Below are 27,314 nucleotides of genomic sequence, written 5' to 3' on the forward strand. Positions count from 1 at the left end.
CATCTCTGCTTGCTGGGCTGGCAAGCAGTGACCTGCCCATAGGCAGGAATCCAAAGGGAGAAAGGAGATGCAATTGACCCAGATAATCCACGGCAAAAATGCAGGGCTGAATAATTCATTTGACAGCAGAGATAAAACAGGACAGTGAAATAATTCTGTGTCTCCTTTTTCCTCCGTATGTTTTGTGTCCTCCCCTAGTCATGGAAATCAGACATTATAGTTGCTGCCCTGGCCCATGAGGCGAAAATTGGACAAGAGTTTAAAACCTAAAAGGGCGAGAGGGCAGCCATGGCCTTGCAGAATTAGGTTATAATTTGTGCTTTGTATTCATAAAGCCAAAGGAATGTTGAAGTGCCACTTGCAAAGGCACCTCTAACTGTCCAGCTCTGTTGGCTGCTACCCAGCACCTCCAGTAGCACTTAAAGCTGGAGTCAGAGTGGTGTTTGGAAAATCAGTAGCTCACGTATCAGGAGGAAGTTTCTTCCTAGTTTGACTTTTTATGGTTGCTCTTATTGTCTGGGGGTTTACTGGGTCCTAAGGCTTCTCATTTCTCTTGAACAATACCTCTGGTTCAATGAATGTACCAGGAGTATAGTTGGGGGTCTTCATTCACTTTAAGATTTACATAAAATTGGCTCAAACCCTCATTTCGTATCTTGTGTAAGGGTCTACTGTTTCCTCCCAGGTTTCTGCAGGTTCCTACATGGGTGGCTGCATGAGGATTATGTTTATATGATTACTTTGACTCCCACTTCCTGTTGCTGTTGATAGTTGTCACTATAATCACAGAGGTGAATAGATAGATAGTTCAGACGTAATTCCCAAATTCCCAAAGAACTGTCATGGAGCCTAGTAGTTCTCCTATTGGAGTCACCCCTTTATGTTAAGGTACTGTCTCAGAGGCCTTTGAAATAGATGTTTGCTCCCCAGTAGGGAGTATCTTACTTCCGAAGTAGTGGATCATTTTAGTATTTAGTAGGTTCCAGAGAGAATGGGCTGTCAGACAAGTTAATTTAGTGGAAGATGGTCACTGAATAGGAATAAGTAGAGGGCTGATTGGGAGCAAGAGTGAAATTTGTAGGGAACAGAGAGGCTCCAATGGCAAACAGACTACTTTGGGAAGCAGCAAGAGTTTGAGAGACTGTGGCTTGTTTTTACTCTGTGAGAGATCTTAATACCATTTCCAGAGTATGCAACTCGGGATTTTGGCCCCCTCGGTACTGTTAAGATTTACAGAAACAAAAACACTTGTAGCCCTTCCTTTATAGCCATTGCCAGTCACAGGGCCAAGTTCCAGGACCTCAAAATTATGAAAACTCTTTCAACAGTCTCTAAGAGTATTTACCCATTCTTGGTTTCATTTTCACTCTTTCTTTCATTCATTCTCCCTATAGATGTCTCCATTAAAAAGTAGTCAGCTCCCTCCACTACTTAAAAATCACTCCTCTGGGACTTCCCTGGTGGTCCAGTGGTTGGGACTTTGCCTTCCAATGCAGGGGGTGTGGGTTCGATCCCTGGTCGGGGAGCTAAGATCCCACATGCCTCACAGCCAAAAAAACGAAAACATAAAACAAAAGCAATATTGTAACAAATTCAATAAAGACTTTAAAAATGGTCTACATAAAAAAAAAAAACTTTAAAAATATAGAAAATAAAAAGATACATAAAAATCACTCCTCTGGTCCTTACTACAGTGTAACAGACAAGAGAGTAAAATTAGTTATATATAGTTGTGACCACAATATATAGGCAAATCCCTGAATATGTTCTATTCAATATTGTTTCATACACACTTTCTCACGTTTCTAAATTCTTTTCATTTTTATAATTTTTGAAATTGTATTAGTCCAGTGGGTTGAAATGCTGTAATTTGCTTTATTTGAATGTGTGTGTGTTTTTACTCATTCAGAAGTTATTGCCCCATTGTCTTCTTTGGTTTATGGTTGCTAAGGAGCTTTCATTGTAACTGTCATTGTTTTATAGGTATTCTTTCTTCATTTTTTTAAAGAATGAAAAGATTCAATTCAATTCTTCTTCTTTGTAAATTTGAAAAAATATTTTATGCTTTTTGTTTATCAGCTTCACCACAACATATCTAGGTGTGGATTTATTCTCATTTATCTTACTCGGTACTTAGAACACACTTTTGATCTGAGGACTTGCGTCTTTTTCCATTTTGAATAGTCACAATCTTTATCTCTTTAAATATTGTTTCTCTACCATTCCTCGCATTCTCTTCTTCTAGAAAATACTAGAGCTTCTCAGACTAACTCCCCTTGACTCTTAACTTGTTCTTCCACACTTTTATTTCTTTCTCCCTCTGTGCAGCACACCAGTCAAGGATCAGGTGGATCAGCACAGACATGGGGGTTCTTCTCACTGTTGAGGGAGCCCCAGACAAAAGGCTCCAGCAGTTTTATGGACCCTGGGGAGAGGTGGAAGGGAAGGATGAGGGGAAAGGGCTAAGAGTAGAAATACTGAGTCAGCTGCGGAAAAGTAATTCTCCATGGGGAAAGTGTCTCCAAGGTCCTCCTTCCCTCCTACCATAAGGCAGCCTGAGCAGAAGCATCTGAAGAAGACATCTGCCCAAGGCCCCAATAAAGAAACTGAGGAACGAAAGTGCCTGGGCTACAAATATAAATATGTGAAAGAGCGTGACTGGCCAGTGACGGGGCCGAGTCCTTGACTGCAACTCCCTTCAGAGACTGCAATGCCTTCTTGGCTGTGCAGCAAGAGTGAAGGGGGGAGGTCTTGAGATAGAATGTGCCTGGCATTTTGGAGGAATGGCAAGGAAGCCAGTATGGCTGGGGCAGAGTAAGTGAAGGGAAGAGGTCTGAAAGGTACCAGGGGCCAGATTACATAAGACTTTGTAGGTCATGGGAAGGATTGGGGGTATAGTTCTCAGCGTGATGGGAAAGGATTTGGATATAATTTTCAGAGTGGTGGGAAGTCACCAGAGGCTTTCGAACAGGAGGGTTATACCATCTGAGACATATTTTAAAGGATCAATTGGGCTTAAGGAATTAGATTTGTGGGCAAGGGTGGAAGTAGGGAGATCAGTTAGGAGGCAATTGCAACTATCTAATCAAGAGGTAATGGAGTCTTGGCCTAGGGTAGTATCTGCAGATACAGTGAGAAATATTCCAATGCATAATATATCCCAGTGAGGTGGGAGAATTGATGGAGTGGTGGTAGAAGAAAGAATGAAATGAAAAGATAAGAGGTGGTGGTCACAAGGTGAGATGCTTGATATTGAGAGTCTTTATGGGGTGCAGTGGTAACAATAGGGTCTGGGGTCTGGTCCAGGGAAGAAATGGCTGGGGTAGAGTGGGCGACAAGATACTGGAGGAAAAGAGGACAAGAAACTGAGAGGCTAGGCACTGTGCGCAAGAGACCGAAATTGCTTAGGCAAGAGAAGTGATGGAGAAGCCAGGTGCCTAGGAGGAGATGGATACTGGGAGCAGTGGGTAGTGTAATCTGATGGCTTGGACTTAACAGGAGCTGAATTTTTTGGCATGTAATGATGTGTTTTACATTTTACATTATATGATGCTCCATATATTTTAATAGATCGTATTTCATATAACATATAGTATAGTTCTATATTTTATAAAATATACACATTATATATCTATAATATATAAATATACATAATTGTATATACATTATATTTATATCTATAGTGGGATCCATGGTGAGCATGAGATCAAAGCAAAGCTAATCTTAACAGAAATACCATATCAGCCATGAAAACTCCTGGAGAACCATCCCTGCCCTAGTCACCATTTAAGGAGTGATGAGAGAAAACTGACCAGGATGTCAGAGGTTGGGAAAGAATAGAGTTTCAGAAGGAGCGATGGCCAACAGTGTGGCGTTCAACAGCGTGGTCAGAGATGATGAGGTCTGAAAAGTGTTCTGTGTTTGGCAGTGGGGGGAAGCCACTGACAACATCTGCCAGGGAAGTTTCAGCACAGAGGTGGGGACAGAGGCTGGGGGTGGAGGCAGCAATCTCCACTTACTCTTTCAGAGAGTTGACTAGAGTCTGTCATACAGAGTGAAGTAAGTCAGAAAGAGAAACACAAATACCGTATGCTAACACATATATATGCAATCCAAAACAAAAAGGTCATGAAGAACCTAGGGGCAGGATGGGAATGAAGACACAGACCTACTAGAGAATGGACTTGAGGACACGGGGAGGGGGAAGGGTAAACTGGGACAAAGTGAGAGAGTGGCATGGACATATATACACTACCAAATGTAAAACAGATAGCTAGTGGGAAGCAGCCACATAGCACAGGGAGATCAGCATAGAACAGGGAGATCAGCTCAGAACTGGGAGATCAGCTCTGTGCTTTGTGACAACCTAGAGGGGTGGGATAGGGAGGATGGGAGGAAGATGCAAGAGGGAAGAGATATGGGGATGGATGTATATGCATAGCTGATTCACTCTGTTATACAGCAGAAACTAATACACCATTGTAAAGCAATTATACTCCAATAAACATGTTTAAAAAAATAGGAGAAAGAGAAACTAAAAGCAGTAGCAGAGGGTACTGCTGAAGTAAGTGCTGTGAGGAAGGGAGAGGGTGGTGAGCAGGGCGAGCAGCTCAGAGGCCAAGTTAAGTGGAACTACAGACTACCAATTTGTAATGTCACCAGCCTGATCAACTGCATAATTTCCTCCAGGAGTGCTCAAACATTCAGTCATAAGGAACAGATATGCAGATCAAAAGTAGATTGCTCTTGGGATGAAATCTGCACAAAGGGGCAAGTTTATTGAAGTTGCTTGCAAGAGAATGATTGAAAAAATATTCTATCACTGTGCAAACAATATGACCGCCACCAGCCACATGTGGCTATTTAAATTTAAATTAGTTAAAATTAAATAAGATGGAAATTCAGTTTCTCAGTCATACTAGCTACCTATTAAGAGAGTGCTTTTGGAAAGCACTGCATTATAGGGTCTAGACTGGACAGAGCTGAGGTCTTAATAAAGTTGAAGAACAGATGTAGGTAGAATCAAGAGCAAATCTTGGTGGAAAATATCTTGTGGACAGAGATTGGTACATTGAGGTTTAAGATTCTAGGGGCAGAGGTGTTCTTGGTGATAAGGTTTAAGATTATGTCATGGGAAAGGGGCTGCTGAAATAGCCTGTGGATGAAGATCTTTGAAGTGGGAAAGATCAAAGAACTTTGAGGCAAGGGTGTTGGTAAACTCATCCATGCCAAAGTCACCCAATTTGATAGGAATAACTGATTGGAAAGAAAGACCTTGCATCTAATGCCAAAAATCTTCAGTGAGCAAGGAAGTAGTGACAAATGATTAGTAGCTAACAGCAGTGAGGGAGGAGAACACCTCAAAAGGGGAAGAGTGCTGCTCAAGGTCCCTCTGATGTGTGATAAAACAAGCAGCGGCTGGAGGCATGCGACGTTCTTTGGGTTGGGCCAGATTTCAATGAAAGCACAACCCTGGGAGAAACATTTGATGAAGAGGTTGAAGACATAGAGGAGTTTATTACAATGGAATGAGGCTTCCATAGGGCCTAGTAAAGCTCTGGAGGAAGTTTAGTAAAAGAAGGGAAATTCATGAGTACAGATAAGCATAGTAATATGAGGCAGATATGACCCTAGAATACATAAGACATGCATGCGGGGTAGTAGCTGGGGAAGACTGAAGTCCCAGGTGGGGTCAGAGACCTCACAAAGTTAGAAGACTATAGTTTTTGTCTGACAGCCAAACAGTTTCTTGCTGATGACGTCCTCAAGTATCCTTTGAAAGAAATGTCTTCAGCTGATTAGGGAGGTGTCTAGATGGATTCTTGAGTGCCTAGCTCCTAACATCATCATAGCAACCAGTTTTAACTAGACCCAGACCATTTCTATGACTCAAGTGCTAGGAAAGAGAGAGAATCTCGATGCTTACCCTCCAGGGGAGCCCAGCAAGTCCCGTAGCTGGGTGGCCTAAGGTTTAGGGTCATAACAGGGGAGGCCTGAAGCCACTTAGAAAAAACGGACTTTGAGCTAAGTTTTCCCATATCATCAGAGAGGCAATTAGCATACGTAGCTCTAAGTGATGTCATGGAAGCCAGTGGTTGGCGAGGAACTATGGAGTAAGTTGTGAAATACTTTCAGTTCCACTCAGAATGGACTTCAGCGTGATTTCCACCCCAGGATGAAGAGAGAGGGTTTGGGGAAGGATGGATGGAAACAAATTTTTCTTGTTCCGTCATCTCTCTATTCCACTCTGGAGGCAGAGATAGAAATACTCTATTGCAGCTTCTCAAACTGGAGGTCTGTTAAAAATGCAGATTCTGACTCAGAAGGTCTGGAGTGGGGCCAGGGATTCTGCATCCCCTTGGGGATGCCGATGCCTTTAGAGCACAGACCACACTTTCGGTTGGCAGGTGAGAGGGGAGCAGTTACATGGGTGGAAGAAAAATTCCATATAATCTTTGGGAGAGGGAGCCTGGGTCTTGGACCCCTCTGTGAGTGGAGAGAGTGGGTGGGCAGGAGAAGAGGCTCTGTGAGGCTCTGTAGAGAAGCAACCCTAAGTCAGGAAGACAGAAGAAGCCAAAGGCAAAGTCATTTCCAGGCCAGAGGCACTACTGAATAATAACATAATGGTGACTGTTAACTGGCAGAATTTTCAACTATGTGTTTGGTTTCCCCACCAGGCCATCTGCTCTATATCATATGGCAAGTTAGTGATAAAACCAGCATGAGTTTCCCCAGAGATAGTTGCTAGAAGCTTTTACAGTAGGTGACACCCTTACATTATCATTCAGAGTTTAGCAGAGGAGTAGCAGCACCCCAGGAGTGCCTGATAAGTAGTTACTGAACACAGTAAGACTTCTTTAGGTCCCCCTTTCGCTGTTCCAGGTACCCAGGTAGATTTTCCCTCCTCCCTCCAATACAGGAATGCATCTTGTACAGACTGTACTTTCTGCTTTCAAGAGCTTCACAGGCTTCTAGTGAGTGTAATGCAATAGGCAGTGATTCAAACTTGTGCTGACTCTCACTGATGCCTGGAGTCCCTTCCCATAGAGTTCAAGACCACCCCAGGCACCCACCCCCTTGATTATGGTTCTCACTGGGCCACTCTGCACACAGTTCAATTTCACCAAGTGCATGTCACTGTTATTTCTCTTCTACTCCCTCTTAGAAGAGAACCCTATTGATCAGATCAATTTAATTTCTCCTGCCACCCCTCAAAGAACGCCTCAGATAACTCCTCTCATCTCCCTCACCAACCTGCTTCTCCTTTCCTCCTTAATGTCAACATCCCTTTACTGAAGTCTGGAATGATGAAGCTTTACTTAGAACCCATCCTAACTCCCTCCCCAAGGTGGCGTCTAACTTCATATTAACTAAGAAACAGCATTTCTCCCCTAACCCTGCACTTCTCACTCACCACTACTTAATTTCTTGGCCGGGTCTCAAGTAATTCTGTGATCCAGAATAGGTCCTACAGAAACCCTACAAGCAATCACATTTAAGGAGTGAGGAGACCCAAATCCCTCCACAAACCCCAATATGCCCTCAGGGATGAAAGCATTTCTCTGAACTCTCCCAGCACATTCTCCAGGGGTTGAAAACATTTCCAAAAGCAATGCGTCCTGGGCAGAGCAAGTCTGTGGTACCTGGGGATTCCCCAGTACTCCAAAAGTACATCCTCACCTTCCCATTTATGATTCATTTCCAGCATTTCATTCATGTACCTTAAATGGTCTTCGACCACCACAATCCCAAAACAACCATCAAATCTGCCCAGTTCTCTTTCTGATCTCCGAAAGAGCTTAGAGAGGTCACAGAATAGAGGCCTTGGTTGACCATTTGTGTCATTTCCAAACTGTTTTTACCCTTGGGAGAGCTGGCCATGGGAGCAGCAGTCATGAGGGAAAGTCTATAAACGGAACTATTTGAATTTCAAAGATATTAGTCACTGTGATCCCCAGCTACCGAGGCATAATGAAAGGAGGGATATCGGAACTCTTTTCACCACAGCAGGCCAAGGAATAAGGGGATAGGGAGGGGAGATAGGGAGCTTTTGGTCATGGTGAAGAAGTAATGGAGCCTGTAACAGCTACAGTGAGGAGGATCAATATTCAGATTATAGGGAAGTAACCAATGGGTGAATGAGTTGTCTAACTTTGCTGATTTTCTCTGTTCTCGGATTTAAATTCACAGAACCATAGTACTGGAAAGAACCTTAGAACATTTAGTCAACCCCTTCATTAAACAGATAAGGAAACTGAACCTCATAGGCGTTGCAGTTTGCACAAGGCCACCCAGTTAGTTATCAGTAGAGTGAGGACAAAAGCCCCTTCCTTTCTGCACATGCCAATGTGTATGCACAGTTCCAGAGTTTAATATCTACTTCTTCAAGATCATTACTGATAAGATAGCATCTGGGTATTGTATAAAGAGAAATGGAGTTTCTGGGTTTTTTTTTTCTTTCTTTCTTTCTTCCCTTTTGTGTCTCTTTCCCCACTGTCCACCTTTCCTTCTTTTAGGTGCTGCTTCCTTGGAAAGTCAGGCATTTTTCAATGAGACTGGAGACCTGCCATGCCACTTTCCAAACTCGCAAAACCTAAGCCTGGATGACCTGGTGATATTTTGGCAGGACCAGAATAAGTTGGTTCTCTATGAGCTGTACAGAGGCCAAGAGAATCCTCACAATGTTCATCCCAAGTATATAGGCCGCACGAGCTTTGACCAGGACAGTTGGACACTGCGACTCCACAACGTTCAGATCAAGGACAAGGGCTCGTATCAATGTTTCATCCATCATAAAGGACCCCAAGGACTGATTCCCACCTACCAGATGAGCTCTGACCTGTCAGTGCTGGGTATGTAGCCAATGGCGCATTCAGATCCGGGGACTTCTCAGATGAGACTGCAATAGGTGGGGGAGAGGGCCGCCTCGAGAGAGGCAGAGGACAGCCAATTCTGGGAAGCCCGTTTGAAGGGAGTGCGGGGCTTGGGAGGAGGGAACTAAAAGTCCTTCGTACTTTTTATAGTTTACTTCTGAATGATCTGTAAGAATCTGCTTTGGGGACCAGATAGAACTAAGGAAACCAAGGTAATGTGGCTAAGTGAAAACCATGGGTGATTTGGCCCTTAAGTTTATATGAACCATATAGGTCTCAAATCTCTTTTACATTCATTTTCTCCTTTAGTCCAAGAGTTCTCACCCACTAAATCTTTGCCTGGAGCTCCTACCAAGGGTGACAGCTGGCTGATTTGGGATTTCCCTTCAGCCTCCTGGAGGTTGCTTATGACTTGTTTGCGGCCCAACCATAAGCCCAGTAGACAGGAGGGAAATAACCCAAGGCACACAACCCGAAAGCTGACAAAACAGCTCCCTTATTTTTCCAGGCCTTGAAAAACCTAAATGTCACTACAGACTTTTTAAAATTAAAATACAGTAAAATTATTTTTATTTTGGCGTACAGTTCTATTAATATGAACTTATGTATAGGTTTATATAACCAGCAATATAAACAGGATACAAATCATTTTCAGCACCCTAAAAAAATTTCCCCATGCTATGCCCTTATAGTCATACCCTCTCTATACCCATAACCCCTGTTTTGCAACTTATGGTCTTATCTTTGTGTGAATATCACATAAATGAAGTCACACAGTATGTAACCTTTTACGACCAGCTTCTTTTATTTAACGTAATGACTTTGAGAGTCATCCAAGTTGTTGCACGTATCAAAAATCTGTTCCTTATTACTAAGTAGCATTTTGTTTATCCACTCAACCCATGGAAAGACATTGGGTTGTTTTCAGTTTGGGGCTATTATGAATAGATTTGCTGTAAAAAATCATGCACAAATTTTTTGTGTAAACGTAAGTTTTCATTTCTCTAGAGTAGATACCCAGGTGTGGGATTACTAGGTCCAGATTAATTATTGTTAATGAGGTTTAAAGTAGGTAACACCATGGCAATCTACCTTCCACCGGCCACATCACGTACAAGCAGAGCGCTTAAGGAGTAGTTGGATATAGCAAAACTTGTAACAATATCATGCGAATCACTGAAGTTTTAGAAACAATATACTAAATTATAAATTAGTATGTAGAACCTGCACAGTACCTACTGACTACAGAAGAAGAGCAAGGGATTTGGCTGGCAGAAGGAGCTAGCCCTCCTGTTGCTCAGAGAGCCCCTCCTGTTGCTCAGAGAGCACATCCTTGATTGGGGTCAGCGGGAAGTAAGCATGGTGGCCCCAACTCCATTCCTGAAAAATAAATGTGGGATCATTATGTGGCTCTCACCGTGGGCTGAGGCCCACAATTTAGACACCCTGAGGCCTGCCAGGTGTGCCCCCAGTGAGTTCCCAGGATACCTAGTTATTTGTTGTTCCCTTCTAGATACATCTAAATTTAAACTGATTTGTTTTTTTTTGTATCTCTATTCTGCATTCAGCTAACTTCAGTCAACCAGAAATAAATCTAATTCCTAATCAAACAGAAAATTCTAACATCATAAATTTGACCTGCTCATCTACACAAGGTTACCCAGAACCTCAGAGGATGTACATATTGGTAAAAACTAAGAATTCTACTACTGAGTATGACACTGTCATGAAGAAATCTCAAAATAATATCACAGAACTGTACAACATTTCTATCAGCATGTCTTTTTCCATCCCTCCTGAAACAAATGTGAGCATCTTCTGTGTCTTGCAACTTGAGCCAACGAAGACACTGCTTTTCTCACCACCTTGCAATATAGGTAAGCCTGACAGTTTCTTTTATCAGGTATTATACACAGATGGGTAAAGCAGATCATCCAGTGTCCCCTGCTTGCCAGGAAACCTCCAACTGGGCCATTTTCATACTGTTAGGAAAGACCCAGACAGAGGGCTCTTGTTTCATCTGAGTGCTACAAGGTCCAAGAGGCTATGAACCTATGCCGCTCTTGAGGAAGCACGTTCTTAGCCTTGACACTGGCCCAGTCTTTTGGGCTACCTTTAGATAGAAGATTCTGAAGCTTAGGTTAGAAGATGCCAGGATTTCTCCAGGCTAAAATTCTTCCACTCATTAAAACACACACACACACACATTCATATATACATATAGCACTTGTTATGAGTACAAAACCATTCTAAACATTGTTGGTTTCAGGGGAGAAAACCAAAAGGTATAAGACACGCTCTCTGCCCTTCTAATAGAATCAGAACTCCACAATGGACACACATGGTAAATTGGATTGTAGAAGGACTGAATTAGAATCTAAATTATATCCCATGGAAATATACAACTAAATTTAAAAACAAGAGTGCCTGATAATAAGATTTATAAGCATTCAGAGATAGGCAAGTTCCTTGAGGGTCAGTGAAGGCTTCCTAAAGGACATGGGACCTTATATTACCATAACAGAAATAACTGGGCTTAATAAGTGTGATAAAGAGATGACAGGTACTCAAACTTGTGGTAGCTTCTGAAAAATTCTGAAACAGCATTCAGGCTTGGGAGGTGAGAGGGCCACAATCTATTAGCAGTATCTGCCATGGGCACAGGCAGTGGTGGCCATCAGCACACATGTGTCAAGGAAATATGCAGAAGCAGAAATGCTTGTGGCATGTTGACAGTGTAGTATGGGGGCCAATCCCACTGGGAAAGGGTTGAAACTAAGCCGTGTACACTAATAGGAGCCTGCCATTTTAAATTCCTGGCTTTGCCCTAGAATACATCCATACTTGAGACCCCACTTTTGAGGAGCAGTAATTGCAAGAGTCTCTCCTGCAATAAAGGCACTCTGTACCCACACTGCCTTCAACACTGCTTGCTCTGATCCTGACCCCTCCCCCCACCCATCTGCCTTCTGTTTGCCTTGGCCCTTCCTCCAACTCTGGCCCCTTGGTTTGCCCCCTCCTAAGGCATCCATCCAGCTCCTTGCTCCATCCTCTGGCTTTAATGCCTCCCCTCTCCTGGTGTTTCATTGTTCAAACATAACTTGGCCTCTTGATGCATTCTTACGGACAGCCCCTGGGGCCAGTCCCCACCAGTCAGCTTAGCTGTACCAGTGGGCCAGTCCCCTGTGCAGGTGCTGATTTCCTTCTGATCAGACACCTCTGACTCTTGACAGTTCAGTAACTGGCGAGGTCACCCTGTCTGTCCTGGTTGCTTCCACTGTAGCCTCTCTTGGCCTGATAGAAGCCTCTCCCATGCTGTCCTGAAATTTAGCACCTTCTTGGCACTGCCAACATCACCACACATGACACACCCTGGGGCTTTCTGCCATGACTCCCACAGGAACAGAGCCTCGCCACCACTAGAGCCTCACCGTGGCTCACCTTTCTGCCGTTTCTCAGCTGCTGCCAAAACCTTCCTAGCTGCCGCCATGTTCAGAAATGTTTCAGCTCTAGCTGCCTCAGGAAAATGGGGCTAGATAAGATATAGGTTAGGCCCTGTGTCAAGGAATCTTTTGGGGTATCAAAAGGTAGCAGCCTCCATGTTAACAAGTATTACCCTCCTTCACTGGTATGCCAAACAGGTTCAAGTGAGATTAAACTGGGATAGACTCAAAAAGTGTTGAATGTGGCCTGCAGTACCAACAATTCCTTTTCTTAAGGTCCCAGAAACAGGGCATCGGTCCACAAAATGCCCCTAAGCTAATGGAAGGTCAGCTGGTCCTATTCTCCTGTAATTTGAGATTAACTACCAGACCTCTTCCCATAAATGTCTATAACATGGGCCACTCAGTCCTAATTTTTCCACCCAAAGCCTGTTTTTTAACTTCCCGTAAGTTTAGGAGTCCTTGTGCAAGGAAGTAAGTCCTGACTTCCCAGGAGCTGATTCTGACCCTGATCCTCAGGGCATGAAGACATATCAAAAGTTTTCCAGTAGGAGAGAGAGGCTGAACGCCATGCTTGAGGAAGTCCACCCAGACATCAGGGGAAAGAACAAACAAAGCTGGAGATGGGTGCCTGTAAAGAGGCTGCTATGTTTGTCCGGGTGACAGGTGTCTGGAGCCTGATTTAGAGATGATAGTGGATGGAGGAATTACTATAAGAGAAACGTCAAAACTTGGGGCCCAGTGCTTCCCTGGTGGTGCAGTGGCTGAGAGTCCGCCTGCCGATGCAGGGGACACGGGTTCGTGCCCCGGTCCAGGAAGACCCCACATGCCACGGAGCGGCTGGGCCCGTGAGCCATGGCCGCTGAGCCTGCGCGTCCGGAGGCTGTGCTCCACAACGGGAGAGGCCACAACAGGGAGAGGCCACAACAGTGAGAGGCCCCTGTACCGCAAAAAAAAAAAAAAAAAAAAAAAAAAAACCAAAAAACTTGGGGCCTGACCACATAGGGGGCTGAGGAAGCCGGATGCTGCCCAGATGACTGTACCTTCAGAGCCTCAGTACAGGTACATTACCCAGATTCCAGAACCAAGGGCCAAGGTGACCCTCTTCTAGATCATGGTCATTGTCGTCTCAGTCTGTGGGAAGGGAAGGCAAGGCAGCTCAGTCCAGGCACTTGGTCAGAGTCGCTGGCTTGGTTCTCAGTCAGCTGCCGAGGCCCTGAGACTGGGATTTTCTATGGCCCAAATCACATGGATTTCAGGCTGCTCTGGCAGGAGAGCCCTGAGGAGATTCTGGCATGCAAACAAAGAGAAGAGCAGCAATTATAAAGCTTTTATAATCAACCTTCCTGGCTGATTGAAAACTTGGGTTCATTTTTAGATGCAAAGCCACCTGTGCCAAGCCCCCCTGTCCCAGACCACATCCTCTGGATTGCAGCTCTACTTGTAACATTGGTCGTTGTGTGTGGGATGGTGTTCTTTCTAACACTAAAGAAAAGGAAGAAGCCGCAGGCTGGCCCCTCTAAAGAATGTGGTGAGTCAGTGCGTGTCCTCTGCAGATTGCCACTTTGCAGCTAACTTCCCAATCAGCTGCCTTCTGGAGCTCGTTGGCTGAGCCCAGGCTGGCAAAAAGTCAGCAGGTGTTTGAAGGAAAAGGTTCCCTCAGGGTTTCAAGCCCATATGGACTCAGCAGCTGATAAGGTTGCCTGGATTTCCAGGAAAGGCAACACTTCTAACCTAAGGTTTACAAATGTACTTCTGGTTTCCAAACAAAGCTGATGATTCCTTGCCTTACCTACTTTATTTCATGAGGTTACTGTGAGAATTCAATGAAGTAAAATGGTGAAAACACTTCTAAATGTTCACGATTATGGACCTGATGATGTCCAAGCAGGAATGTTTGGTGGGAGAAGGGGAGGATTAGGTGACCATAAGATTTGCCTTCTCATCTCTAAGAGTCTCGGTTTACCGAGAAGTAAGTTAGATGAACTATTCCCCACTGACTTTAAAAAATAATATTAACTCATATGGATTACCAAGTAGTACATATCCATTACCAAATATACTGAAAATAAAAATCACCTACAGTTCTACTAGTAAGAAAAAATGATTATGCTGACTTTTTAGTGTATAACTTCCAGATTTTTCTATGTATTAACCCGTTATTTTTCCATAAGTGGGACAGTATTATGAGGACTGTTTTTCACAATTTGAATAATATAACAGGTACTGTTTTCTAACTTTTTTATACTAAATGTTGGAAGAATATTTTCAGTGTCACTAAGTATTATCCTACAGCATCATTTAAAATGGCTGCAAGATACTCCGTTATGTGGATACACCTTAATTAATTTAACCAAGTCCATATTGTGGGACAGTTGGGTTGTTCCCATAGTTTTGCTATTTTAAACAGCACTGCATTGAGCTGCCTCCCCGCTGACTTCTGTTGTAAAAATGCCCTGTGTTTAGTGGGGGGCAAAGTGGTCCCTGACTTTATAAGAATCCCATGCCTGTTTGTGGTTTGGGCTGGTTTGGATGAAGTTGTAAGATAAGCTTGGACTTTATCTCAGTAACTGCCTCCAGTAAAAGTTTGGTTGGTGCTAATAATTAAGGTAAAACCTTCTTACTCGCTTATGGTAAAAAGCACAAGATGAGTAAGGCTTCTGGTCAGCATCTTAAGATTTCAGAGTACTGATTTTAAGATCCATCTAGAAAATAGACGGATGACATTAGCAGTCATTCATTTCATCCAGCTGTATTCCAAAAACAAGAAATTTAGGAGTGCTAATCCAGTTTCAATACATTAACACAAAGCATATAGCAGAGCCGTTCAAACTGCCAAAGTACAGGGTATACTGAGAGATTTCTATGATACAAAAGTGTAAAATTCACAGTGCAGGGTCAGATGTACAGATATATCATGCTTGTCCAGGCTTTGACTTTTCAAAGTGAGCGTTTTGAACTTCTCTTTCTGTCAATCTCATTGCCATTTAGAATTAGCTAAATGTGCAGAAGCAACCTTCTGCTTGGAAATAAGCTGTCTCCTAAATTTGGTTTTGCATTGGAATGATTAGCTTACAAACGAAACAAAGAAAAGGGATGGAGAAAAGCCAAGTAAAATGTTTCTTCCCCTAAAAAGCTATCAGAAAAATTCAGGAGACTAGATAAAGGGAGTTAAAGAGGATGTGTCTGTACACATGAGAGAGTTGTAAGGGTGTCTGTTGCATTTGAGATGGTCAAATTGAGCTATGAGTATTAAAAGGCAGAAGACCACAAGAGAGCATAGTACATATACGACCCCCTCAAGAATGTGATAAAGAATATTGGTAGATAAAAGTTGTTTGGTCTGGGGCTTCCCTGGTGGCGCAGTGGTTGAGAGTCCACCTGCCGATGCAGGGGACACGGGTTCGTGCCCCGGTCCGGGAAGATCCCACATGCCGCGGAGCGGCTGGGCCCGTGAGCCATGGCTGCTAAGCCTGCGCCTCCGGAGCCTGTGCTCCGCAACGGGAGAGGCCACAACAGTGAGAGGCCCACGTACCGCAAAAAAAAAAAAAAGTTGTTTGGTCAGATAGTCACATGTGCCAGTAAGTTTGGTCAAAGAGAAGAGCCTTGATATTACTGGAGGAGGGAGATGTACCAAGTAACCATGCCACGTAGATATGAGATGTTTGTAAAACTGGGTTTTGTAACTTTAGCAATGTCTGCACTTGTTTGTGGATACCCCTGGCATTGGCTGTATGATAGGCAGAATAATGCCACCAACAAGATATCCACCTCATATACCCCAGAATCTGTAACATGTTATCCTACATGGCAAAAAGGACTTTTCATACGTGATTAAATACTGAGTTTAAAATGATGGGTTTATCCTGGATTATCCAAGTAGACCCAATCTAATCACATGAGTCACAGAATCTTTCCCACCTGGATTAGAAAGAGGAAATGGAAGGAGGAGAGATCCAAAGCTTGAGACAGGCTCAACGCACCACTGCTGACCTTGAAGATGGAGGAAGGGGCCGTAAGCCAAGAAATGTGGGTGGCCTCTAGAAACTGGAAATAGCCCCCAGCTGAAAGCCAGCAAGGAAATGGGGATCTCAGTCCACAAGGAACTAAATTCTGCCAGTAGACAAACATGGAAACAGTCATGACCCATCCACAGAGACACAAGCTTACCGATGAGTAGAAATTTTTCCAACAGTGCAGCTTCCTCTTAATCCAATATTAATCCTTTTCTCAGAGGAGACAGCCCTCCAACTAACTAACCTGGTGTCAAAAGTCCTTTCCAGTGATTGTTCAGTAGTTACAGTTTTTCTATTCCTCAACCGTACATATTTACCCTGTTTAGGCTGTTAAATGAATAAAAGGGAAATGCCATGGTTGTTCTAGCTGGTTTCTAATCTCTCTTCTCCTTTTTTGTTTTGTCAAATAGGGCAGTTAAAGCATGAGAAATCGTAACCTTCAATTACTGTCTTTTCCCAATCAGAAGTTACCCTCTCAGCTTACCCATTGGGGAGAAAGACTAAAATAGCTCCTCCTGAAGTTTTACTTCCTCATTTGGTTCTTGTCTAACTAAAATCTGTATTGTAATAGTGCCTAGCAACCTACAATTTTTACAACTTGCCTCCCTCCTCCAAATTTGGAAGAGTCTCAGCTCTTTCAGGAATGATTTCTTAAAGGGCAAATGCCTTTTCCAAAATAAATTATTTTTAACCACCATTTAAACAGAAAGTTTCACAGGGCTTAAAAACTGAAACCAGGTGATACCATCATATCTACTCTTCAAAATGCTAAATTTGTAATCAAATCCAAAAGTTTAGAAGCTGTCTTTTTATTGTCTGCTTTCATTTTAAAAAAGAAGCTTTTTTTAAAAAAAAAAACAGTGGTGATTTTGTCATGAGTATGAAAGGATAATATTATTTGTGTTGGTGTACAGACATCCCGAAATACTGTATTCACTATAAGCACCATTATTTTTAAGAGGAACTTTGACAAAAATAGAATGTAATTAGATTTACAAAGTATCTGGAAGATCAGTCAAATATACAACGGAATATTACTCAGCCATAAAAAGAAACGAAATTGAGCTATTTGTAATGAGGTGGATGGACCTCGAGTCTGTCATACAGAGTGAAGTAAGTCAGAAAGAGAAAAACAAATACCGTATGCTAACACATATATATGGAATCTAAAAAGAAATGGTACTGATGAACCTAGTGGCAGGGCAGGAATATGGACGCAGACATAGAGAATGGACTTGAGGACATGGCGGGTGGGGTGGGGGAAGCTGGGGCGAAGTGAGAGTAGCATTGACATATATACACTACCAAATGTAAAATAGACAGCTAGTGGGAAGCTGCTGCATAGCACAGGGAGATCAGCTCGGTGCTTTACAATGACCAAGATGGGTGGGATAGGGAGGGTGGGCGGGAGGCTCAAGAGGGAGGCGATATGGGGATATATATACATGTATATGGCTGATTCACTTTGTTGTACAACAGAAACGAATACAGCATTGTAAAGTGATTTTACTCCAATAAAGATGTATTTTAAAAAAGAAAGAAATATCTGAAATAACTCAGAATGCTCAGCCAGGGGGGAAAAAAAAAGCCTTGGGGAGGACACAAGTGCTGCCTTTAAATATCTAAAAACTGCCATAGGGTGCAAAGATTATACTTCACTGAGGCTCTAAAGGGTATCTCGATGAAGGTTATAAGAAGGTAGAAGGAAATAAGAGACTTTTCTAACAGTTAAAGCTCTTTTAAAATTATATAGAAGACACAGACTTTTCCTTCCTCCCATTAAGGCTTAACTGCTACAGGAATTGCCCTCCTGCCGTAAACAACTAGAATCAGACAAAATATATGCAACAACTGTTTTCAGATATTGGACAACAGGCTACAGAAAACTATAGTCCCTGAGAGAAGGGAAAAGATAAGGTGAGCCCTATGATTTTCCACAACTTACTGCCTGGAGTCGGTTTCTAGGCTACTCTGAAGGCAGGGGGAGCCCTAATACCAAAACTAGAAAAAGACATTACAAGAAAAGAAAACTACACATATCCCTTGTGAACATAGATGCCAAAATGCTCAACAAAATTAGCAACTGAAATCTAGCAATGTATTAAAAGTATTATACATCATGATTAAGTGGGGTTTATTCCAGGAATATAAGGTAAGTTTAACATCCAAATACCAAGCAATAAAACTCACCTATTGACAGACTGAAAAGAGAAATCATGTGGATACAGAATACGTGTCAATGGATACAGAAAAAGCATTTGGCAAAATTAATACCCATTCATAATTTTTAAAAAGAAAGATAAACTCTCATAAAAGTAGGAATACAAAAGAATTTCCTCAACTTGGCAAAGAACAGCTACTAAAATCCTTTAGTTAGCATCATAGTTAATGATAAAAGACTGATTGCTTTCACCTAAGATCAGGAATAAGGCAAGGATGTCACTCTCACTGCTTCTGTTCAACCTTGTACTGGAGGTCCTAACCAGTGCCACAACTCTAGAAAAAGAAATAAAAGGCATACATATTGGAAAGAAAGAAGTAAAACTGCCTTATTTTGCAGATGACATGATCATGTTTGTAGAAAAGCCTAAGGAATCCATTAAAAGCTATTACAACTGATTTAGTGTAGCAAAGTATCAGGATACAAGGTCAATATACAAAATCTATTGTTTCTCTACATACTAACAACAAACAATTGTACACTGAATTTTTTAATACCATTTATAGTAGCATCAAGTAATATTAAAGGCTTTGGAATTAATTTTTAAAAACAAGTACAAGACCTGTATGTATACTGAAAACTAAAAAACATTACTACTGACAGAAGTTAAAGTAGACCTAAATAAATGGAGAGTTATGCTGTGTCCATGGTTTAGAAGACTAACTATTAAGATACCAGTTCTCCCAAACTGATCTTTGGTTTCAATGCACTATCAATCAAAATCCTGGCAGGCTCCTTAGTGGACATTAAAAAGTTTATTCTAAAAGTTATGTGGAAATGCAAAGGATCTACAATTGCCAAAACAATTCTGAAACATGACAACAAAGATGGAGAACTTATACTACCTAATTTCAAGATTTATTATATAGCTATAGTAGTCAAGGTGTGACACTGGTGAAAGGACAGACATATCGACCAATGGAACAAAATGGAGAGTCAAAAAATATGATTTTGTCAACTGATTTTGACAAAAGTGCCAAGTTAATTCCATGCAGAAAGGATAGTCTTCAACAAATGGTATCGGGTCAGTTAGATGTCCACATGGGAAAGTATGAACCTAGACACCCCAAAAAATAACTTGAAGTGGATCATAAACCTAAAATAAGAGCTAAAATTAAAAACTTTTGAAAGAAAACATAGAAGAAAAGTTTTGTGAGCTTAGGTTAGGCAAATCTCAGATAGGACATGGTAAGCATAAACTGTATTATAAAAAGATAAGATTGATACACTGAACTTCATCAAAATTAAAAATGTTTGCCCTTTGACTTTAAGAAAATGAAAAGTCAAGACACAGACTGGGACAAAATGCTTGCAAAATATAAATATAATAAAGGACTTATAACCAGAATACATACTTATATAATACTACTCAGTAATGAGAAGACAATCCATATAACAAAAGGCAGAAAGTAAAAGACTTGAATAGATACTTCACATAAAAATATACACAAATGGCCCATAAGCACAGTTACACAGTCATAACACCATTAGTCGTTGGGGAAATACAAATTCAAACCATAATAAGATACCACCCCGTACCCACTAACATGGCTAAAATTAAAAGGACTGATAAATATCAGATGTTGGAGAGGATGTGAAGCAACTGAAATTCTTATGCTCTACTATACAACTCAGCAATCCTTGATATTTACCCATGAGAAATAAAGACATATGTCTTCACAGACACACACACACACAAATGTCCATAGCAGCTTTCTTCATAATACTGAAAATCTGGCATCCTGAATTTTTGCAGTTGGTGAATGGATAAACAAATGGTGCTATATACATACAGTGAAATACTGCTGAGCTATAGAAAGGAATGGACTACTGGTAACATGAAACAACATGAATGAATTTCAAAAGCATTGCGCTACATGAAAGACACTAGGCACGAAAAGACTACACATTACATGAAATCCTAGAAAAAGCAAAACTACTGTGGCATTAAGCAGATCCGTGGTTACAGGGGATGGGGTGGGGGGAAGGAATTGATTGAAAAGGGGCTGGAGGGAACTCGTTGGGCTTATATAAATGTTCTATATCTTGGTTGTGGTGGTAGTTACATGACTGCATACATTTGTTAAACTCATCAAAATCTGTATGGAAAATGATTGGATTTTACTGTGTATTTTACCTCAATAAAACTGATTATTTTTAAACACACACACACATGCACACACAAAGAGAACTGCCAAAGACAGGAAGTGTTCCAAACCATCAGGGGTGTTGTTGAAAGGATTGCTGCAGTCCCTAAATTCCTCCATGGACCCTGGGTTAACAACCCCTGCTATAAGGCACAGAGCGGGACAACAGCACGGTCATAACAGTCAGCATAGAGGAATTTTCACCCAAAGTTGCATCAGTAGTAAGTCCATGCCAGTAGGAACTCAGGCTTTGGGAGGTCTAGCCCACTAGAAATTTCCCACTTGCCTCTCCATGCAACCTTGTGTATTATTTGGTAGCACCAGCTGGCTAACCCATTTAGTCACCAACATCTGCAAGATTTCCTTTTCCTCCTCCTTCTAAACCTTACTTTCAGAAAAGGATTGGAAACTTTTTTCCCCATCACTAAATGATTGCTAAAACTAAATGTATTATACCTCCCAGTAGTATTTTTAGTTCAGTAAAGAATAGAGCTGTAAGTAAAACCTATTCCCAACATTAGAACTTAAGGTACAATGAACAAAAGAAGGCATTTACTTTTTGGATGAAGGAAGCTCCTTCTCAGTCCCCATGAAATTTCATCAAGGAACCATCTATTCCACATATATGGCAACAATGATTTCTCTCTGAGTCCTAGGACTTAGGAGCCTCTTCAAACTTTCCCTCTTTTAGTATTTATGGGCAATACATTTTCTGAAGTTGTTTTTGTCTCTTTCAGAAACCATCAAACTGGAGGGGACAGAGAGTGAACAGACTGAGAAAAGGTGAGTCCTGACCCTACAACATTGTTGAAAGAGGTACAATCCCCAGAGAGTCTATAATTTAACTAGGCTTGGTCTGAGGCATGCTGGGATCTCAGCATACATGAACTAATGGAGAGGAAAAGGAAAGTGAGACTAGTTAGGACTTGGAGGGAAATGCCCTAGCTATAAATGGATGGCGTGTGCCCTATGCACAATGCCCAAGGGTCATGGCAAGTTCAGTTGTGGTCAAGTAAAAAATTAATACCAAAAGGGTCTGATGTGGTGAGCATGGGCTGCATCTTATTCAACATGGTAACTGCAGTACCTGGCACAGTGCCTGGGTGTCCTATATGTGTGGAATGAATAAATAAATAAGTGAGGAGTGATAATATGTACCCTCTAGCCTCAGTGTCTTTGCATCTGCTGTGCCCTGTGCTTGGAATGTTCTTTGCCACTTCTTCACCTTATTCTTCAGATCCTGACTCAAGTTGCACTTTCTTAAAAACCCTTCCCAAACTAGATTGTGTCAGCCTGTTATAGTATCATGTGGATTCCTGTGTTTTTTCTTCATAACACCAGGTTATACTTATATACTGGTGTAATTATATTATTAAACTCTATAAACTTAACTAAATCAAACTTTATAGAGGGCAGGGAACATATCATCGAAGCTCATCATTGTGCTGCCAGAACCTAGCACAGTGCCTGGCATATAGTAGGTGCTCAATAAATTTTTTAAACTGTAAAACTGCAGCAGCAGATATGTTTGGATCTATAGAAAGTAGCCTTTTAATAATATTAACAGTTTTCAGTAGTTGTAATTTTCATGGTGAATACTGGTTGAAAGATGATAGGACTTATAGAATTTACACTCTGATGGTTTGATAAGTATATAACATGTTGAAAAGGAGTTTTGTGGAAAAGTAAACATTATTCTGGGCTTTAGTTTCTCTTACGTTTGCTTTCAGCTGAGCAATAATTTAAGTTGTTTGTTTGATTTGTACTTATTTTTCATTTATTTGGCTTTCTTTCTAGATCCTTTACCTAATCAAATTCAAATAAGAACAGCACTTAAGTAACCCTAAATATGGCATAGGGAGAAGTGTGTATACCCTTTTCTTTATATTTTCCTTTGTTCACATACGAGGGCTGTGGAAGGCAAAATTTGGTGAGGTGCTTTTTTTCTTTAAGAGTTCAAGTTTTCAGATTGTTTTAAAAAATTCAATTTATTGGGCTTCCCTGGTGGCGCAGTGGTTGAGAATCTGCCTGCCAATGCAGGGGACGCGGGTTCGAGCCCTGGTCTGGGAGGATCCCACATGCCGCGGAGCAACTAGGCCCGTGAGCCACAACTACTGAGCCTGCGCGTCTGGAGCCTGTGCTCCACAAAAAGAGAGGCCGCGATAGTGAGAGGCCTGCGCACCGCGATGAAGAGTGGCCCCCGCTTGCTGCAAATAGAGAAAGCCCTCACACAGAAATGACCCAGCATAGCCAACAAATAAATAAATACCAAAAAAAAAAACCCAAAATGGTCCTTTAAAAAAAAAAAATTCAATTTATTTAAACTAAAAAAAAATTTACCCATTTCTCCCACCTCCATACCCCCCCACCTCTGGCAACCATCAATCTGTTCTCTGTATCTATAAACTGATTTTTTAAAGTTATTATTATTCATTTATTTTTAGATTCTACATATAAGTGAAATAATATAGTATTTTTCTTTCTCTGTCTGACTTATTTCACTTAGCATAATACCCTCGAGGTCCATCCATGTTGTCACAAATGGCAAGATTTCATTCTTTTTTATGGTCTACTGTATGTGTGTGTATGTGTGTGTGTATCACAATTTCTTTATCCATTCATGCATCAGTGAACACTCAGGTTGTTTCCATATCTTGGCTATAAAAATAAATATTTGTTGAAAGAATGAATGTATGCATGAAGGAATACACAAAGATTCCTGGTGATCCATCCTTTCACAGCATGATGCAATCAGATTGTCTGTACCTCCACCCACCCTGAGAAACTGGACTCTCAAGAATATCAAGGCTCTGGTCACACAGTCATGGGGTCAAAGCAACCCTAAGTCAAAAACCTGGTCACAGGTCTTCCCTGGTGGCGCAGTGGTTAAGAATCCGCCTGCCAATGCAGGGAACACGGGTTTGAGCCCTGGTCTGGGAAGATCCCACATGCCGCAGAGCAACTAAGCCCGTGTGCCACAACTACTGAGCCTGCGCTCTAGAGCCCGCGAGCCACAACTACTGAAACCTGCACGCCTAGAGCCCGCGCTCTTCAACGAGAAGCCACCTCAATGAGAAGCCCACACATCTCAACGAAGAGTAGCCCCTGCGCACCGCAACTAGAGAAAGCCTGCACGCAGCAACGAAGACCCAATGCAGCCAAAAATAAACTAATTAATTAAAAAAAACCTGGTCACAGAGACACAAGTCATGATCCCAGGGTGCACAGCTCCCAGTGTGCCTAGCACTTATCTGGATACACCAGTCGCTGTGAGTCTCGGAATCCAGGATGGTGAGCCCAGGTGCTGAGATCTTGCCTGCCCTGTCAGACTTAGTTCAGAAGTGGTCCGGAAGAGCTGCGGAGGGAAGGCAGCAGAGAATCAGCATAGGGCAGGGGCAGGCCCAGACAAAAATCAAAGATAGTAATTTAGGAAGTATGGACAGTACATCTCCACCTCTCTTCAGTAGTTTATTTCTCCTCATTGCTATTGCAATGTCCCCTTATATTCTGCCCTATCACTGAAATCTAGAAAGAGAAAGTGGCTCTACTGTGAAATCTCACTGAATTCTTTTCTCTGTTTTTCCAGAGTAGAACTCCAAGAACCTGAAAGATCTGATGAAGCCCAGTGTGATATTAACATTTCAGAGACAGCCTCAGGCGACAAAAGTGCTATGCATTTTTAATTAAAGAGTAAATGCCATACGACTATCCGGTTTTTATATGCTTTTCTTTTCAAGTTTTGACTGACCTTTTTCTTGTCTCTCTAAGCCTTCCCAGAAGGCAAGAAAATATTACTATTAATAATAGAGGGGGCTTCACGATTCCCTCTAAGTGAAATAGCCTCCCTACAATGCCAGCTCTGCTCTCTATGCCAGGAGCAGATTTTAACTGTTTCTTTTCATTTCAGAGCACACTTGTGGGTCAAGCCCACCTAACTGGTTCCTGGCTCGGAATCCTGTGTAAGACTAACACCTCCTGTTTCAGATTCAGTCTCTTTTCTTAATGTTATACATTGTGTTTTATGTAAAACTCCCAATTCCTGGAATTGTGGCTTTTATCTACTCTGAATCTCAGGTAGTGCCTCATTCCATCTTGTATACCTGTGACTGAACAACTACCTTTTCAGTCCGGGTGGGAGTTATGTATTTTATGGCCTTATAGTGTTAATATTAATATTTTGAAGTATAAAGAAATATGTACTATAATAATGTAATTACTGAGAAAAGTCCACCCTCTGCTAAGGAGTTCCTGTCCCTCTGTGAGGGTAAGGAAAGTGGTGGCCCAGTGTGCTGACAACAATGAGCAGACCAACTCAAAACCTGGGAAATTAGAGACAGAGAAGGAACCAGTCCTGCAGCCATTACCATCTGGGCTGTTGCTAATGTTGAGGAGGATCCACCTGCCCAAGAAGCTACTGCCGAGCCTTAGCAAAGAGTGCTGGATACAGCAGGAGAGTGTTGTGCACCATAAACACTGCTGCTCTTCTCAGAGAAAATGACTGAGACGATGGCCTGGGGCAACTGTTCAAGAGCGAAGAGAGAGAGATCGCAATACTCAAAACAGGAAAGAAAATGAAAGATCTTGACCAACAGAAATACACATGAATGTTCAGTCTGTCCAGTCCTTCGACAAGCCATAGGAAGAGCAACAGATGGACAGTCTGTCCAAATGGACTTAAGGCCGACTGCAGTTTCCTTGGAGGTTGGGGAGGGGTTTTGATGATAGCCAGGTTGTTGTGATGTTTCATCTGGCTGGAAGCAGAGCTGGCGGGGGAGAGCTATCATCTTAATAATGGGGTGAATGGAAGGAGGCTTAGGGCTCTTTCAATGAATGGCTGAGAGAGAAGGAGCTGGGGCAGAATTAAAAGGACCAGAATACAAATTGCCCAGAGGCTGACTTAGCCTGCAGATGTCCTAAGGAGGTGATGGTTGGCCCGGAGCAGGGCTAGCAAACTTGTGTCTGAGGACTGTCTATGCGTCATTCTCAATGACAGGAAACCTGGGCGCAAGAGAGGAATATATTAGCCCTGTAGAAATGAGTTAGGAGACTCTGGCTCTAAGGCAGCATCACTAAGGGATGGAGAAGCCTCAGTCCAAACCTAAAGAGAACTTTGGGAAAGCCCCAGAAATAATAGTTCTTCTTATTCTACATAAAGGACCCTAAAGGGTTATAGATGGCTATGCTAGCCATGCTGGTACTTGTAATAGTACCATTTGTGTGCTCTGCCCTGCCCTTGCCTTCATTAGGCTCTAAGCATCTTGCTGTTTTGTAACATGTTTTTTAATTTACTTTTTATTTTATATTGGAGTATAGTTGATTAACAATGTTGGGATAGTGTCAGGTGTATAGCAAAGTGATTCAGTTATACATATACGTGTATCTATTCTTATACAGAGCAGTTCTCAATAAATTTCTATTAAAATAATGTAAAAGTCTGAATTTTCTTCTTCTATTTTAACAGTACTTATAGTCTGATATTACTCCCTCTATCCTCCTAATGTATGTCCTTCCTCTTAACAGCTCTAAGGTAGCCCCATTCTCCAGTCACCTAGCTAAAAGCCTCTGACTCACCCTAAACCCTCTCCTCTTCCCTTTCCTCTGTGTCTCATATGATTCTATGTTTATCTAGTTACTGAGACATATGTCAGGTAAGGGATGTTGTTTCTCTGGATAACTAGAAAATCTGAAGTTAAGGAAGGGATTCTTGCTTTTCAGTTTGTAATGTTTCATTCCATGTAATGTGTGCTTGCATGTACGTTAAACAAAAGCTTAGTATAAAAATTTATTCATTGAAAATACTTTGATTATAAAATAAATGCATGTAATTGTATATTTGAAAGTTGCTAAGAGTGTACACCTTAAAAGTTCTCATCACAAGAAGAAAAATTCGTAATTATGTGTAGTGATGGATGTTAACTTATTGTGGTGATCATTTCATACTATACACTATATCAAATCATTATGTTGTACACCTGAAAGTAATACAATGTTATATGTCAACTATATCTCAATTAAAAATAAATAAATACATGGCATGTGAGAAGAGTCATTATGGAAATTATGGAAATTACAGAAAAAAGAAAACTGTCCAGGCTCTGTGAGGGCAGGAATGTGTCTAATTTCTTCACCAGTGGATCCCAGGCACCTAAGGTAGTACTTCAAAACTATTTGTTTAAAAAGGACTTCCCTGGTGGCACAGTGGTTAAGAATCCGCCTGCCAATGCAGGGGACATGGGTTTGATCCCTGGTCCAGGAAGATCCCACATGCTGTGGAGCAACTAAGCCCACGTGCCATAACTACTGAGCCTGCGCACCACAACTACTGAAGCCCGCGTGCCCTAGAGCCCGTGCACCACAACTACTGAGCCCATGTGCTGCAACTACTGAAGCCCATGGACTCTAGGGCCCGCGTGCTGCAACTACTGAAGCCCATGTGCCTAAAGCCTGTGCTCTGCAATAAGAGAAGCCACCGCAATGAGAAGCCCGCGCACCACAACAAAGAGTAGCCCCTGCTTGCTGCAACTAGAGAAAGCCTGCATGCAGCAATGAAGACCCAATGCAGCCCAAAAATAAAATTTAAATTAAAAAAATGAATAAATTAAAAAATAAAGATT

General features: G+C 41.9%; 1 protein-coding gene across 6 annotated transcripts in view; it reads left to right on the plus strand.

Moving 5' to 3' along the window:
* Window positions 1-27,314, plus strand: part of CD86 (CD86 molecule) — a 72,689-nt gene that overhangs the window by 35,711 nt on the left and 9,664 nt on the right. The window contains exons 3-7 of one of the 6 annotated variants that reach the window (XM_030858100.3): window positions 8,517-8,852; window positions 10,442-10,750; window positions 13,695-13,847; window positions 21,438-21,483; window positions 24,292-27,209. In XM_030858100.3, coding sequence (XP_030713960.1) covers window positions 8,517-8,852; window positions 10,442-10,750; window positions 13,695-13,847; window positions 21,438-21,483; window positions 24,292-24,307 — 860 coding nt within the window. In that variant the 3' untranslated portion in view covers window positions 24,308-27,209. Of the gene's footprint in view, window positions 1-8,516; window positions 8,853-10,441; window positions 10,751-13,694; window positions 13,848-21,437; window positions 21,484-24,286; window positions 27,210-27,314 lie in introns of those variants that run through there. The other 5 variants (XM_030858074.3, XM_060298140.2, XM_030858081.3 and 2 more) reach the window with 5 other exon arrangements.

The sequence above is a fragment of the Globicephala melas genome, chromosome 4, assembly GCF_963455315.2.
Source record: "Globicephala melas chromosome 4, mGloMel1.2, whole genome shotgun sequence".
Classification (NCBI taxonomy): domain Eukaryota; kingdom Metazoa; phylum Chordata; class Mammalia; order Artiodactyla; family Delphinidae; genus Globicephala; species Globicephala melas.